The sequence below is a fragment of the Phyllostomus discolor genome, chromosome 15, assembly GCF_004126475.2.
Source record: "Phyllostomus discolor isolate MPI-MPIP mPhyDis1 chromosome 15, mPhyDis1.pri.v3, whole genome shotgun sequence".
Classification (NCBI taxonomy): Eukaryota; Metazoa; Chordata; class Mammalia; order Chiroptera; family Phyllostomidae; genus Phyllostomus; species Phyllostomus discolor.
The window spans coordinates 4484272-4499195 of NC_040917.2; the positions used below are offsets into that span (position 1 = coordinate 4484272).

Here is a 14924-nt window from a genome sequence, read left to right on the forward strand (position 1 = left end):
GAAATCAGTATTCACTAAATAAAAAAGAAAATCAGGACTAGTCAAAAGCACGTTTAACAAAATCTCCCACAATCTAACTCACCAGAAACCACCACTATTCAACTGCCTTGCCCATCATGTGCACTAGATATAAACACCCTACTTTTCCCTGCACTGGAGTTAGTGTGTTAGCTTTCCTTCTATCACCAACTCTCATTATACATTTATGTTAACTGCTTTTTCCAATTATAAAACTAGCACATGTAAACAGACTAAGATCACACAGAGTAGAAGACCTCTCTCCTAAGAAACAGCCACCTAGAAGTTTTCTATGCATCCGAGAAATTCCCAGTGAATATTCAAGAATATGCCTTTCTCTGCATATTAATTGTACGCAACTGGACTCTTACTCAGCATACAGGGAGCAGCTTGCTTCTTTTTTCACTTAGTACCACATCCTAGGTTGTCACACTAAAAATTCAGCAAACTAGCCCATTTCAAACAATCTTCCAAATGATACATTTATCTCAATCTTCAGTGATAACAGCATCACACCACCTAGGTGGGCTATCACTTATGTGACCAACCCCCTGCTGACAGAAAAGTGGTTTTCAATTTCATGTTGTTTGCAGACAGTCTTGCAGTAGACACCCTGGTCACCTGTACACACACATCTCCAGAACACGTGTCTCTCAGTGAATGGATATTTTCAAAGTTCCGTCCATGCCAATACAGTAAGTACAATGGGGCCCTCATTTATTAGTTTAATTTGCAGTTCTTTATGTTTGCCATGTTGAGAATTTTTTATTTCATTTTATTTCATTTATTTTCTGGGAACTACTTATCTCCATGCTTTGTCTGTTTTTCTATTAGATGGTATTTCCTTTCCTTATGGATGTGTGGAAACCCTACGTGTTACCAAAACTAGGCTTTGTCTTTCATGTAGATTGCCCGTTTCACCTGACTTTCATCTGTTTTTCACTTTGTAACAACGGCACCACAAGTGTTCATCTTCTGCAGTCAGACTTCTCAGTACGCCACTAATTACTTCTCGCTGTGACTGCCCAGTAACTCACAGTAAGACGAGGAGGCGGTCAAGTGCACACACAACACCGTGGCTGGCTCTGTCGTCATGCCATTGGTCACGGCCACGTGTCCCTTCTGCACAGATCGGGGCAGCTCCCGAGACCCACGCTCAGTCAGTCTGTGCTGAGCAGACCAAGCTTCTCTTCAAACCTGGATGCATTGGACACCAAGCTGCATCCTCTCAACAGGACACAGTCTGGGACACAGGACGCCCCGTGGGCGGCCGTGCGAGGAGTGAAGAGGCAAGACACTTGGGGAAAAAGACCAGAGAGGGGAGGAAGTTCCTGAAGAGATATCATAACACACACATGGGGGATTAACCAAAACCCTCTCAGGAGGAGCAATGCGGAAACATACAGGTTAAGAGTGAGAGAGAGAGTGTTTGTGAAGTACGTCTTGTTCCATAAAACAGTTTAAAAGCCACAAAGCAGGCCTGTGCCTGAATCACTGTGTTCTCAGTGACATTTATGGTTATGTTATTGTTACCTGCTTTAAATACCAGAGTATTACAAGGTTCTAATTATATCAATTCTATAACTTTTTAATCCTCACCTGAGGATATGTTTATTGATTTTAGAGAGAGAAAAATGAGGGGCAGGGTAAGGGGAAGAGAAAGACAGAGAGAATATGGAACATCAACTGGCTGCCTCCTGTGCGTGCCCTGGCCGGTAGGAACCCGCAGGAGCGTCTGCTGTGTGGGACAACCCTCCAGCCAGCAGAGGCACCCAGACAGGGCTATGTGTCCATTTTAAGTAACAGCTATCTCTCAAATCCTTTCTTAATCAAATGAGATATAAATAATTAAGGAAATATACATATATATTTATATACTTAAAAAAGGAATACTTCATATATTCACATATTTTACTATAAATACACGTACTCTACACAGAAGTGACCCCAGGTGCTCCAGGAGCATGAATGGCCCTGGGTCGGAGGAAAGGACGGGAGGCAGAGTGAGTGAGGGCACAGGTGCAAAGCCAGGCACAGTCCAGGCAAGGGGCCACCGGCATCCAAAGGCCAGGACAAGAAGCATGTGCCAGATAGCAGAGCCAACTAAAATTCCCGAGGAAGTGAGGGCAGCCCCTGGAAGTCTGCAGTGAAGCCTGGCGGAGATAAGTGGAGCTCAGACCAACCAGGAGCCCAGCAGCCTCCCACGATCAGAGAGAGCTCAAGTGTTTGCACGCCAGGTGTGTACTGCGCACCTGCGCCACACCTGACGGGAAGGACCCAGGTGTACAGACTGTGACTCTGTGTTCGGAGAACGCATGGGGGGTGGACACTTCAGCCTGGGGAACTATGAAGCAAACTGCATTTCCTCCATGAGTCACTGAGAAGTAACATTCCAGCCATGTTTCCGTCAACAATCAAACCAGAAAACAAATTATGAAAAGAGCTGATGTGAAATAGAGATTAAATGTGTATTATATATGCGCCTCTACCACCACAATGTTCTTCTCTCTGTAAATACCCCTTTCTGCCCTCAAATGCACACAGACAAGGCTCTTCTTTACCTAAAGCATCTAGTTTGTCTCAGAAATGAACACTGGCTTGAAAAATTGGCACCAAAACTGCCGATGTTCTGGCTACATCCATTTCTGGGAGAAATAAACCATTCATCTTTACCCTCACTGCAGGCTAACCCACCGGCTTGCAAGGGGAGAGATCTCACAGCCTTCAAGGTTCTTGACACCGGACAGACAACAGAAGCTGCACCAAGCATCCAGGACAATCAGGACGCAGGTCCACGGCTGCACAATGCCCCCAGAGCCCTGCAGAGCACAGTGCCCACCACGGCCAGGGCCACTAGTGTCTGCCAAGCACGCCTGGGACTGCAAATGCACATCCCAGACCAGCAAGAGGGGCAGACTGGGGGATCCCTGATGAGGTGGGATGGGGGTGTCCCAGGGGCTTTGGAGGACTCACTTCAGATTCAAAAGGAAACATTTAATGCTCACCCCCGAGCCTCCCTACAAACTCCCCCCAATGGCTCCCCTTTAACCACAAGCACGTTCCCACCTGAGATGGACTGAAACACCAAACACCACTGGGCTCGGAGCAGCCAAGGGACCAGCTGGCAGCCTCAATGGGAAGCAAGTCCCATTTACCGAGGGAAACCGAGGGAAGCGCTCTGTGATCCTCCAGAACAGACTGCAGCAGCTGCCCCGAACACCCGTCACCCGCCTTACCCAGCAACTCATACAGAGAATTCAGGATCGACTTCCAGGACACGCCGGCTTCTCTCCCGGCAACATCCGCGAAGTGGGCCGCGCTGCTGTAGACGTGCAGCCTGTCCACGCACTGCAGCACAAGGCTGATCATCCCCTGCAGGTCAGAAGGGACACCGTCAGAAACCGTGGGTGGGCACCCACATGGGAAGCCTGGCTGGAAGTGCATCCGTCACTCACTGAGAAAGCTGAGATCATGTACTGGAAAAACAAGAAGTGACACACCTGCCCGTGAAACAATGTTCCTACAGCAACTGAAGTAAGCAGTTTTTAAGTTCTAGCCACTGTTCCCAAATAGAAGCAGAAGAACAATATAAAAATACCGGTTTCGTACTTATATTTGCAATATTTAATAGGAGATTAGTGACTCAGTCATAACAATATTCTACTGGAAGTAAAGGGGTGCTGAGTATGCCACCCACATACGGCACTTTGGCATAGGACTCACTGGAGCTGAAGGCAACTGAGGAAAAGGCAGACACAAGAGCAACCCCCGGCCCTTCCTCCTCCTCTGAGCCAGAACGGGCAGGGTAGCTTCATCTGAGAGACAGGGCCTATGCATCAGCCCCCGCACTGAGCACGGCCATGGAACAGCTTTCACTCACCACTCTCACGCTCTCCACTTCCCACACCGTGCTGCCCCCAGAAGCTTCAAGCCCCTTTCCTTTGCCTTCGTACCACTTCTCCATGTGCTCACTGCTCTGCATGAGCCCAAGTGCTAACCACTCCCGTGCGGCAGTCATCACCGGGTGCCCCTGTATGTGTGTGCTCGGGGCCCCTGCTGTTGAACTTTTATCTGTCTTTCTCCAGGACATCTGTCTTTGGTGCATCGGTCTGCAGAGCCTCAGCCAATGCACCTGTGACTAGTTGAGGAAAATACTTTTCTCCCCCTCCTACATAACCAGATCCTCACTCTCAGGAGCGGCATCGGCATCATCATCATCAATTTAATAAAAGATTGAAGACCTAATTAATTAAAGAAAAGCTCATGAAAATGTATCTTTAAATCAAATAAAAGTTCACTACAGAACTTCGTAAGGTACAGTCTAAATTTGAAATTATGCTTTTATTATTATTGCTAGATCAAGATTGCCAAAATGAGGCAAAGCACATGAAAGGCAGAGCTATAAAGAACTGACTAATCAAATTAACTTGTTTCACACCAAGAATTTAAGAGGTACCATGAACCTAAGAATGTCTCTAGTCTCCATCCAGATTGTCTTACACGAGAGATTTTTTAAAAAGTGCCTGAGCACTTTTAGGCAGCAGCAGTTGTGTGACATTAGCCATGGACAGAAACTTAAACAACAGGAAGGAGTGGGGTCACTGCCTCCAGTCAGGGAGCTGGGGCTCTGTCTCTGGTGGCCCTTTACCGGCAGCTTCCGCCCCCAACACAAGCTCCCTGCGGCTCCCGAGGCAGCGCCACGGAGCCCGAAGGAGCTGCTGTGCAGTTAGAAAACCCTCGTGCTTTGCAGACCTGTGTTCATGTAGACACATGAAGAGCCTGCTTCTATGCATAAAGAGTACGGCACATGCTCCGTGTGGCAGGAGGGCCAAGGAGACAGTGAAAGGCTGTGTGCTTTGCCGGGGGCCTAACCAGTTCCCTAAACACTGAGGGGCAGGACAGGAACTGCAGGATCTCCAAGGCCAGGTTCCCTCGAGCCCCGTAGCACCCTGCTGCTCCAGGTCACAAAGCACTTGGCGCCAGAGAATGTCCTGCCAGGACTGCTTTTCCCGGAAGACAGCAGAGCAGCCATGGGCCTGAGAAGCTCACCTCCTCCTGGAAGAGATTCTGCCGGTTCTTCAGGGCTCTCAGCCTGTTCTGCTTGTCCTCGTGGTCCAGGTGTTCATCCGGCGGGTGCAGGTAGCCAATCAGGTCCCGCAGGCTCAGGCTGACAGACTCTATGGGCAAGTCCCCGGGCGCCGCCCTCATCTTCCTGCTGAGAGCGTCCAGGCCCCTGAAATCAAGAGCGACCATTTCTCTAGGCAGTGACCCACAGGCTTATGCATTATTTTAGTTTACAGGTGACTAAAGCTTTACTCACTCCCGGCACCACGACATCAACATAAAAAGAACACACAAGAGCGGCTCTAGGTTTCCTTGAGCAGTAATTAGTATATTCAAATGGGAAACAGTGTATTCTTTCATGAATGCACACTGTTATATTAAAAACATATCTAGAGAAAATCCTGAATATATTACATTCAGAAATGTATTACATTTCAGGAATGAAAATACATTAACTCACAAAATTCACTTATTAATCAGGAAACAATATTGCAAGTGATTTTCTCTTATCTGAAAGAATTATAACAGAGATAAAGAACATGAACTTATTTTTGTAAACACAGGCAAAACAGGCATGTACTTTATGTTAATAACTTTAAAAGATATTAACTAGACTTCAACCACAAAAGAAGAAACGACATCATGTTGCATGTTCTAGCCCTTGAAGAAAAACAGAGGCACGTAAATGTGTTGATCCATTGAGCTTTCTGAGATCCTAAATTTTCACACTCAAAGCTTTGAATATTTCTACAAAGAACTTTCATCATTTATAAATCAGTATTATTCCAAAATAAAGTCTACTGAAAAATACTTAACAGATAACAAAAAGAATGAGAGAATGCTTATACTTAATATATATAGTAACACTTACATTAGTCATAACAAAACTTAATGCATGTACTTAATGCAAAACTTAATCCATAAAGGAAAAATATACTTCATTTCCTGCTGTCTACATCAGCAAAAGTGTGTGGCAATATTTTATTCCATGGAAATGTCTCTGGCTAGTTATCTGACTAGATTGGAAATCACATTTTAGAAAACAATAAAAGCCTTATAACTGAGAATTAGCTTATCTTGGAATGCTACAATACTAAAAATTATTAGTTAAAATGCATCATTATGTATATAAAGTTACTAGCAATTTTGGAATATTTGACTTCAGTTTCATATATAGTAGAAATAGTAACAGTGCCTAATTATTCTGAAATTCCAAACCATTTACATAAAAGGCACTCACCTATCACCTAGCGTTATCATGTCCATGAGCTTTCTATGTCCCAAAGCAACAGAAATGACTTTGCAGAAAAAAATATTTCTTTTAAAATGAAAATTCATTTCCAATGAAAATAATTCTGTTCTAACGTGTTTTACCCTATTGACTCAGAACTCTATTTGAATCATATATGCTTATTTACAGCACAGTCAGACTCAACTCTCATCACAGTGAACTGAATCACTCACAAGGGATTCAAATGCAATGTCTACACTTGCAGACCTAGACAAAAACTAGAGGAAACACATTTCTGGGTTATTAAAGAGAGCCTATCTGCTGTTAGAAACATACCTGTTCGGTTAATTTCCAGGAGAAGCCTCTTACCAGACAAATGCTCTCTAAGACTCTAAAACTATTAATTATGCTAGGTTTAGAACCTCTACACAAAATGTGATTTGTTGGGTAAACTGCTATTAAAATAAGCATTTTAAAATTCTTTTTCAAACCTATAAATTAGGGAAATAGTTGCAATTTATATAAGATGACAGGAAATTAAAGTCTCTTAACAGAACATCATAGTAACCTAATCAAGTATTAACAAATAATAGGGTAAATCACAAAAAAGGATGAAAAAACTTAGCAAATATGACAAGTATACCCATTTTCACAATTCTCAAATAAATGCAACCTTAAAAAACAGCTGTAAGTATAAATATATTTCTGTGTACACACACACGCAAATTTTTCCCATCGAACCAATGAAGTTTGAAGAGATACAAGATACTCAGCACAAGCACAGTCTGTGCTGGTCTAAACGTTACCAGAAACACTTTGTACACAAGCTTCGGTTAGCTTCTAGATACTTGATTTTTCCATAATTAGGTGGGTCAACTTTGTCATTACAAGGCTCACTTTATTTTTTAATACAGCTCAAAACTCACAAAGTGTGACCTTAGGGTAAAAGGGAGCAAAATAGGTCCAGACCAAGGGTATGTCACAGAATAATCCTTACCTCTAGCTAATAACAAGTTACACAAACAATTTCTAAAAGCACATTTCTTTTTTAAAAGTAAATTTAAATGGAAGACATAAAATCACCTAACTGGTGCTCTTCCAAACTGGGTGAGGTTTACCAGTGTAGTGTACTTCAGATTGTTTATTTGTAAGTCCAACAGGGAAACCGAGGAAGAATGTCGAACAGCCCCCGGGACCCAAGAAAACGCACCTGATGAACCGATTGAACAGGAAAACGGAGCTGCGGATGACGCGCGCCGTCCGCGACTCCTCGTGCTGTGAGCGGGACAGACTGATGCCGTCGTCCATGTGGCCCTCATGGTGCATGATTGCCTGTGAGGGAGGAGAGGAAGCGGAGACAGCGCCGTCACACCAGCGTCCCTTCTCCAAGTGGGGTGAAGCAGATGCGCACCTTAGAGTGACAACAACAAACAGAACCGAGACAGGCAGGGGGACTGAGGACTGCTGTGTGGAAGGTGGAATAGCACACACGGGCCCTGGACCACCCTGTGGTCACTCCGTGACGGTCTGGAAGAATGAGTCAGTTGTCACACAGACCTGATTCAAACACACACAGTGCTTGAAAGACCACGTTCAGTCACCAACCCACGTCGGACAAACTCTGCCTTAAGCAGCGAAGGGACCACATTCAGTGACACCACTGGCACAACAGTTTTGTACACAGACTGGTTAGTAAGTCTGAGTAATATTTCTGAGGCATGCATTCTTGCTTTATCAGTTCTCTGTTGGGGTTTTGTTTTTAAACTTAGGAGAGTATGACATGAGGAGAGAGAACGTGCAAAAATCTCCAGTAATGTCCCACAGTGAACACTCTGTGGAAAGGACACTCGGAGCACGGAAGAGAACATCACAGCACCTTCAGCTCTCCGTGGAGCTCCCCTCCTGCCCTCTCCTCACAACAGCCCCACCCGCCCAAAATTTGATTCCTTAAAAAAATAAGCAAAATAGGAAAACCTCTCACAAACCAGGCTAAAAATAAAATAAAAAGAAAGCAAAAACACAGAGAATAATATATAAGATACAAAAGACATTAACTTCATAAAATTATAATAAGAGGGTCCTGTGTGGACTTCCATGGGGATGAAACACAATAAAGACTAAAAACAAAAGTAAAACACAAATGTAACTGAGTGGCCCACGGAAATGGGGTGCTTCCTAGAGAACCCAGACTCATCGAACCCCCCACCTAAGTGGAAAATCTGATGAGATCACTTTACTTGAAAGAGCTTGCAAAGGAAACTGAAGATCTACTACTTCAAGGATGCTAGGACAAGACAGTTTCATGAGTGAGTTCTGATGAACTCTGAATGGTACCTTTGTCTTCACCGGAAGTCAGCCCTATTGCCTATTTTTGTGAAGGCTGTAAGCTAAAAATGGTTTTTATATTTAAATGGTTGAAAAACCAAGAAAGTGTCACCATACATGAGAACTGTATGAAATTCAAATCTAAGGATCAATAAACAAAGATTAATTTTACCTGTGAATATATTGAATAATTCTAAATAAAATATGAATAGATCTAGTAGGATTTCAAAAGAATAATAAACCTATAACCAGATAGGGTTTAGTCTATGAATTTAAGGATTCTTCAATATCATGATGTCTATTAACTTATTATCAACAAATTAAAGGACATTAAGACATTTTAATTGACAAACTACAGCACTAATTCCTAGTTTTTTAAAATTCTAAGTAAAATAGGCATAGCAGGAAACTACTAAAATATACAAACTTCCTCAACTGTCCACAAAACACAAGATGGTTTGACTTCCATGAAACTAAAAATCCACAGGGACACACGCTGAGGGGAACAACCAGAACCGATGAGAAGACAGCACGCTGAGATGGAAAGCGAGCTGGGGAGATGATGCAGCACTACAAGAAAACCCAAATTTCAAAGGTATGACATAAACTGAATGCACAGAACAGCACCAATGAAAACAAAGCGAGTCATGTGGCAGACACACTGGAGACGCAGGCTGCAGAGACAAGGAAAGAGAGATGGGAGTTCTGAAGAGAAGGGGACCCTGGTGGTGAGGACAAGGGCACCATGTGTTCCTGGAGAAGAATCTGAGAGTGGGAAGCACACAGACTGAAGCACACAGACTGAAAGGGAAAACGATTTTCCCCTCCCTTTTAAAAAGACTGGAGTGCACTTATCCAATGACCTGGGTGACACATGCACTTAAAAAGCAATGCAGCATAAAAGTTACATACTGTGAACCCCCAGTGTGTTCTGTGCGTCACTCTGCACAGAGTGAATTTATACTGCTTTAGCAAAACACGAAGTGGGATGTGTAAGAACTCTGAATAGTGATTCAGATTAACCAAGTTTTTATTCATATGAAACAACAACAGAAAAATAGTTTCAAAATGTAAAGGTTGGCAAATATAGCACCAACATGCTTTTCTTTTTATTTATAATCCTAAACTGAGGACATTTGAGAGAGAGCGAGCAAAAGAGAGATACAGAGACAGAGACACTGATGTGAGAGAAAAACAAATCAGTTGCCTTCTTGAATGTGCCCCGACCTAGGATCAAACACACAATCTCAGTATGTGCCCTGACAGGGAATCAAACCCATGACCTTTCAGTCTACAGGATGATGCTCCAACTGAGCCACACCGGCCAGGGCAATGCACTTTTCTTTAAAATTCAGGGATTTGAAGACCCTAGCCAACTGGGATATCTGGCTAACTGGGAATCTAGGTTGGGAAGTCCTGGGACGTCAGGGCCTCATGGAAGTCCCCCAACAAAGACTGAGTAGATGGACGGCTCTAGTAGTGATAAGTTTACAGGCGAGGTTTTAACTATGGTACATTCTCTCTTCTATGGCCTAGAAAGTCTGTTTCCCACGGTCCTTCACCAACTTAAACGACACTGCTCAGATTCTCAGCACCCGTGTGAAACTTTTCTCAAAGGCAGCTCTCTGTTGGCCCATGACAGAGAAGGTAAGTCCCATGGTGGCTTCAACCCACAGCTAAGGAAGAAGACCGTGGAAGACAGTAAGAATCCTGGCATTGCTGCCACAGACTGAAGAGTGAGATGAGGAGAGGAGTCCGGGCTGCAGGGACCAGGAGACCAAGGTCGGGAGACTGGAGAAGAGGCTGCGTGCGCCCTGCCCACAGACACGCTGGAGGCCGGTCCAGCCGCATACAGGGGGCCCAGGGAATGGATACAAGGTTCACTTGGAAGGCAGAACCGTCTGGGCTCACTGCTTTATGCGATTCAACAGAATGAAAGAAGGAAATTGTGGGAACCTTGTATTTAGTTCTCATATAACATATTTAAAAGATGTATATAGAGTTTGGTTTAAAATATTTACAGTAAAAAAAACCATTTTATTTTCAACTACTTAAATTTATAATTAAAAGTATATCATATGATATGTGGTTTTAAAAATTCACCCAAAGAGTAAAGAGAAAAAAAATGTAAAAGATGATTATTTAAGTCTTCTTTTTGGTAAAAGACTTAATGGTAAATTTAAGTATATCAAATGGGAAATAACACCCAAAGTGATTTTTCTGATTGAAATTTATTTATATCTTTTAAAAAATGTGTCTACATGTTACCATTTATGCCTCTATTTCTCCTGTAACCATGTATCATATTTGGAACCTTTAATAAAAGCTGTAAGGAAAATGTGGTACTAGACAAGACTGCTTAATAAACTGATATCTGAGAAAAAACTTTTCCTTTGTTTTCCTTCTTTCAGTTCTTTACAATTTGTGAAATCTGTTTGAACACTTACCTTTCTGGTAAATATCATGTTTAACAACATGGCATGCAGTGTGGAAAAGCCAATAAAACCACTATCAACACAATAAAATGAAAAGCCCAACAACAAAACTCATCTCCAGCCTCAGCAGCGACAACAGTGTTTGTCCTTGCAAGGGACAGCGACTGGGGGGAGATGCGGGAGGCAGGAGGTGTTTTTAAAATATGTAGCTTTGAATTTTCCAGAACCTGTATTAGTAAAGAGTTTTTTTAAAAAGGTAAAATTATTTTAAATAATATACTTGATTTCACCTAATAATCTAAAATGTTATTTCAACATGTAATAAACATACAGACTTGTTAATGGGATATTTTAAATTCACTTTTATCATTCTTTGTCTTTAAAATCCAGAGTGTATTTTATATTTATAGACTATCTTGTTTTGGATACCAGTTTATTATTGAAAGCACCTGACTTATTTCAGAATCCATGACATTTACATAGTTGAAAAAGCACCCTCACATGCCTAAGTTGTTACAAACATGCATAAAAGTTTCAAATACCTTACTCAGGTATAAGTTCTCACATTTAAATTAAGTAAAATTAAACAAAACTAAAAATTCAGTACCTGTAATGTTAGCCGCATTCAAGCACCAAATAGCCACACATGGACAAGGGCGACTGATTTGAGCAGGAGCGCCCTGAGCCTGGGACTCCAAGTTATGGGACTTGCAAGGACCCCAGGCAACGGGGACAAAATGGGCAAACGCAACTGGAATGTGGACCAGTCTGTCATAGGCTTGGATCCGCAAAAAACTCAGTGGCATGGGACAAAGGTGACGAGCTACTCCAGATTAAAAGAAACTGAGGAGGCATATAAATAAATACATGTACAAATCTTGACTGGATCTTGGTTTAAAATAAGCTGAAGAAGACATTCTTGGAACTACAGAAATATGAACAAGGTATTAGATGATGTCATGGAATTCTCCATGATTAAGTACATGAGTGGTATTGTGGGGGTGTGTGTGGATGTGGATGTGGATGTGTGTATACCTGTGCATGCAATGCACACATATACACATACACACACACATCATACAGAGAAAGAAAGGGAAGATGGGAGGGTTGCAGGGAAAGAAAGCAGCTACTGCAAACTATTAATAACTGTTGAATCTAATTCAAGGATGCATACATGTCTACCGATTAGTTTTCCAATTTTTTGTATGCTTGAAATTTTTCTAAACAAAATATTTAGAAAAAAGATAAGCATCTGCTAAATCAGATAGATTATGGCCAAATATCATTATCAAAATGGAAATTTGCTTGGAAGCCCAACCAGACTCTTTTGCCACAATGTGGACACTAGCTTTCCACCTTCCAGGTGCTATTACAGCATGTGTGGTCCCAAACGCTGCAACGCTAACACAGGTGGAGACCGAGCAGACAGGCGCAGGTGGGACCTTATCAACTCAACTGGAACTACACTCTTGAAAATGCATGTTTTCACTGAGAAATGCTGGCTGTGCACCACTCCAATCCAGGAGCCCTGCTAGATGTGGAGAACACAGAAATCAAGGCTGTGGCTCTCGGGCCCAGAGTCTGGCAAGGGAGGCAGTTTATAAGCCAGTCACAATCATCATGCCTTTTCCTTTTTGCCTCCCCCCTCCTTGACAGTGAACTACCTGAACTTCCCTTAACTCTCAGCTCTCTGACTTCTGAAGACCTTAAAAAGCAGCTTCAACTCTTCAGATCCCAGCATGCAACAACAGGACAAAAGTCAGAGGCACTTTGCCCAGTGAAAAAAGCCATGTACCGACGGGAGGGTGCGAGTGGTTTCCTGTGCACGATGCTCTCTATCAGGCAAAACTAACCCACGAGGGAAAGGTCGTGAAAGTGGATGCCCTTGTAGAGGGGAGGCAGGAATAACCCAGGAAGGCGTGGGGAGCAATTTTCTAAGCAATAAGGAAATGGTCCATGTTGTGATGTGTGTGGGTCACACAAATGTATTCAGTTGTCAAAATTGCACAGTTAATTTTTTTACATTTCAGTGCATATAAATTTTACCTGCAAAATTTGGCCACAGGTAATGGTGATAACCCAGTGGGGCTGGGCTACAGGACAGCTGCCCCAGGATCTTATCTGACACTCTGAGCACGGCAAGAGAGGGATGCATTGAAGTTCAGCCCCATCAGAACAGACTTGGCTGTCAGCTTCATTACAACCAGCTGTGGTCACTCCAAACAGATTGTAGTTAACACTGAACGACCTGCACTGGAATGTGTGTCTGCTGTGACAAGTCCACTGAAAGTAAGTTTCTCCCCCACTGCAGAATTCCTTTCCCAGGTCTCACGTGTAGAAATAACATGTGTCTTGTTATTTTGTTCTGTGCGCTGTTATATGTTGGTATAAAAATACGAAATGTGAACAATTTAGTACTACATAGTTTCCCCAAGGGAACTCACAAACTAGGAGACATGTAGCTTAACAAATAAAATGGCACAGGGACAATATAAAATTTAATAAATTATTCACAAATATTATGAGAGCACAAAGGAAGGTAGGCGTAGGGGATAAGCTGAGAGTCAGGAAGAACTTCTAAGATTGATTTTTAACCTAATCTCTGGAGAAGAGATAGGAATTGGGTGGAGAAAACAAAGTTTAAATGATACCTGAAACAGAAAAAACAGTGTATGCACAGGCACAGATGTGCACAACTCATGTCTTGTTTGTTTGCTTTTTTTTTTTGGAGAACCTGCAGGGAATGTGCTGAGTCATGCCAGAGAAGTGGAAGGCCCCGAGGGTCCACTGCAGAGTGAAGGAGGACAGAGCAGAGAGCAGGCGAGAGGAAGACAAGAACGTGTCGCATCGCTGCCCAAAAGCTCAATCTTCCAGAAAGTCTAAGACATTTATTTCTAGAGACGCATGCACCCCTATGTTCACTGCGGCATGATTCATGGTGGCCAAGACATGGAGACACCACAGTGTCCTTCAATAGAAGACTGGATGAGGAAGATGTGCTGCATACACACTGTGGAATACTACTGCGCTGTAAGAAACGATGGAATACTGCCATCCTCGACAACATGGAGGGGTCTTAAGAATATCATGCTAAGCAAAATAAGACAGAAAAGTCAAGAACCATGTGATTTCACTCATATGTGAAATATAAAACTGAAGGTAACAAATGAACAGACAAGACAAAAAAAAAACCCTCACAGACACAGACAACAGTCTGGTGGTTACCACACAGAAGGCGGTGGGGTGATGGTAAAGAGTAAAGGGTCAAACACATGGTGACAGAAGATTTGACTGTGGGTGATGAACACACAATTTGATACACAGAGCATGTATCACAGAACTGTATACCTGAAACCTATATGATCTTAGTAACCCATGTCACCCCAATACCTTTAGTAAAAAAGGAAAAAAAGAATATGGAAATTGAGGTATAAGTTGTCTATTTATAAACATCGAAAATGGTTAATCATTGATTTAAATCTGAAGTATAACAGTTCTAACAAAGCCAGGGTAAAAGAAAATTCACTTAATAAAACTAAGAATTTGTATCTCCAAGAAATACTCTGTGGTCTGGCAGGCGAAGGAGAGCCAGCGCAGGACTGGGAGGTACGACTGCCTGAGCAGGTCTCCTTTTAGAAATGCAGGCCCACCACAGCACAGAGGGCAGAGGGGAGGAAGGAAAGTGAGCGAGAACCCAGAAAGAAGCGAATTTCCTCACTGTGCATCTTAATCAGCGAGGTAATGTCCAGCCATGCCTGCCTCACACAACCAAGCTGCTCATGGCGGGGCCGGGTGGTCAGCACATCGGTAATGAGTGCCAGCAGGCCCCTCCTGCCTCATGTGTGAGCACT

General features: G+C 43.0%; 1 protein-coding gene across 1 annotated transcript in view; it reads right to left on the bottom strand.

Moving 5' to 3' along the window:
• RYR2 (ryanodine receptor 2) overlaps positions 1-14924 on the bottom strand; it is a 533272-nt gene that overhangs the window by 256213 nt on the left and 262135 nt on the right. Inside the window, 3 exon segments of the mRNA XM_036016051.1 lie at positions 3255-3390; positions 5068-5251; positions 7524-7645. Of these exon segments, the coding sequence (XP_035871944.1) occupies positions 3255-3390; positions 5068-5251; positions 7524-7645 (442 nt within the window).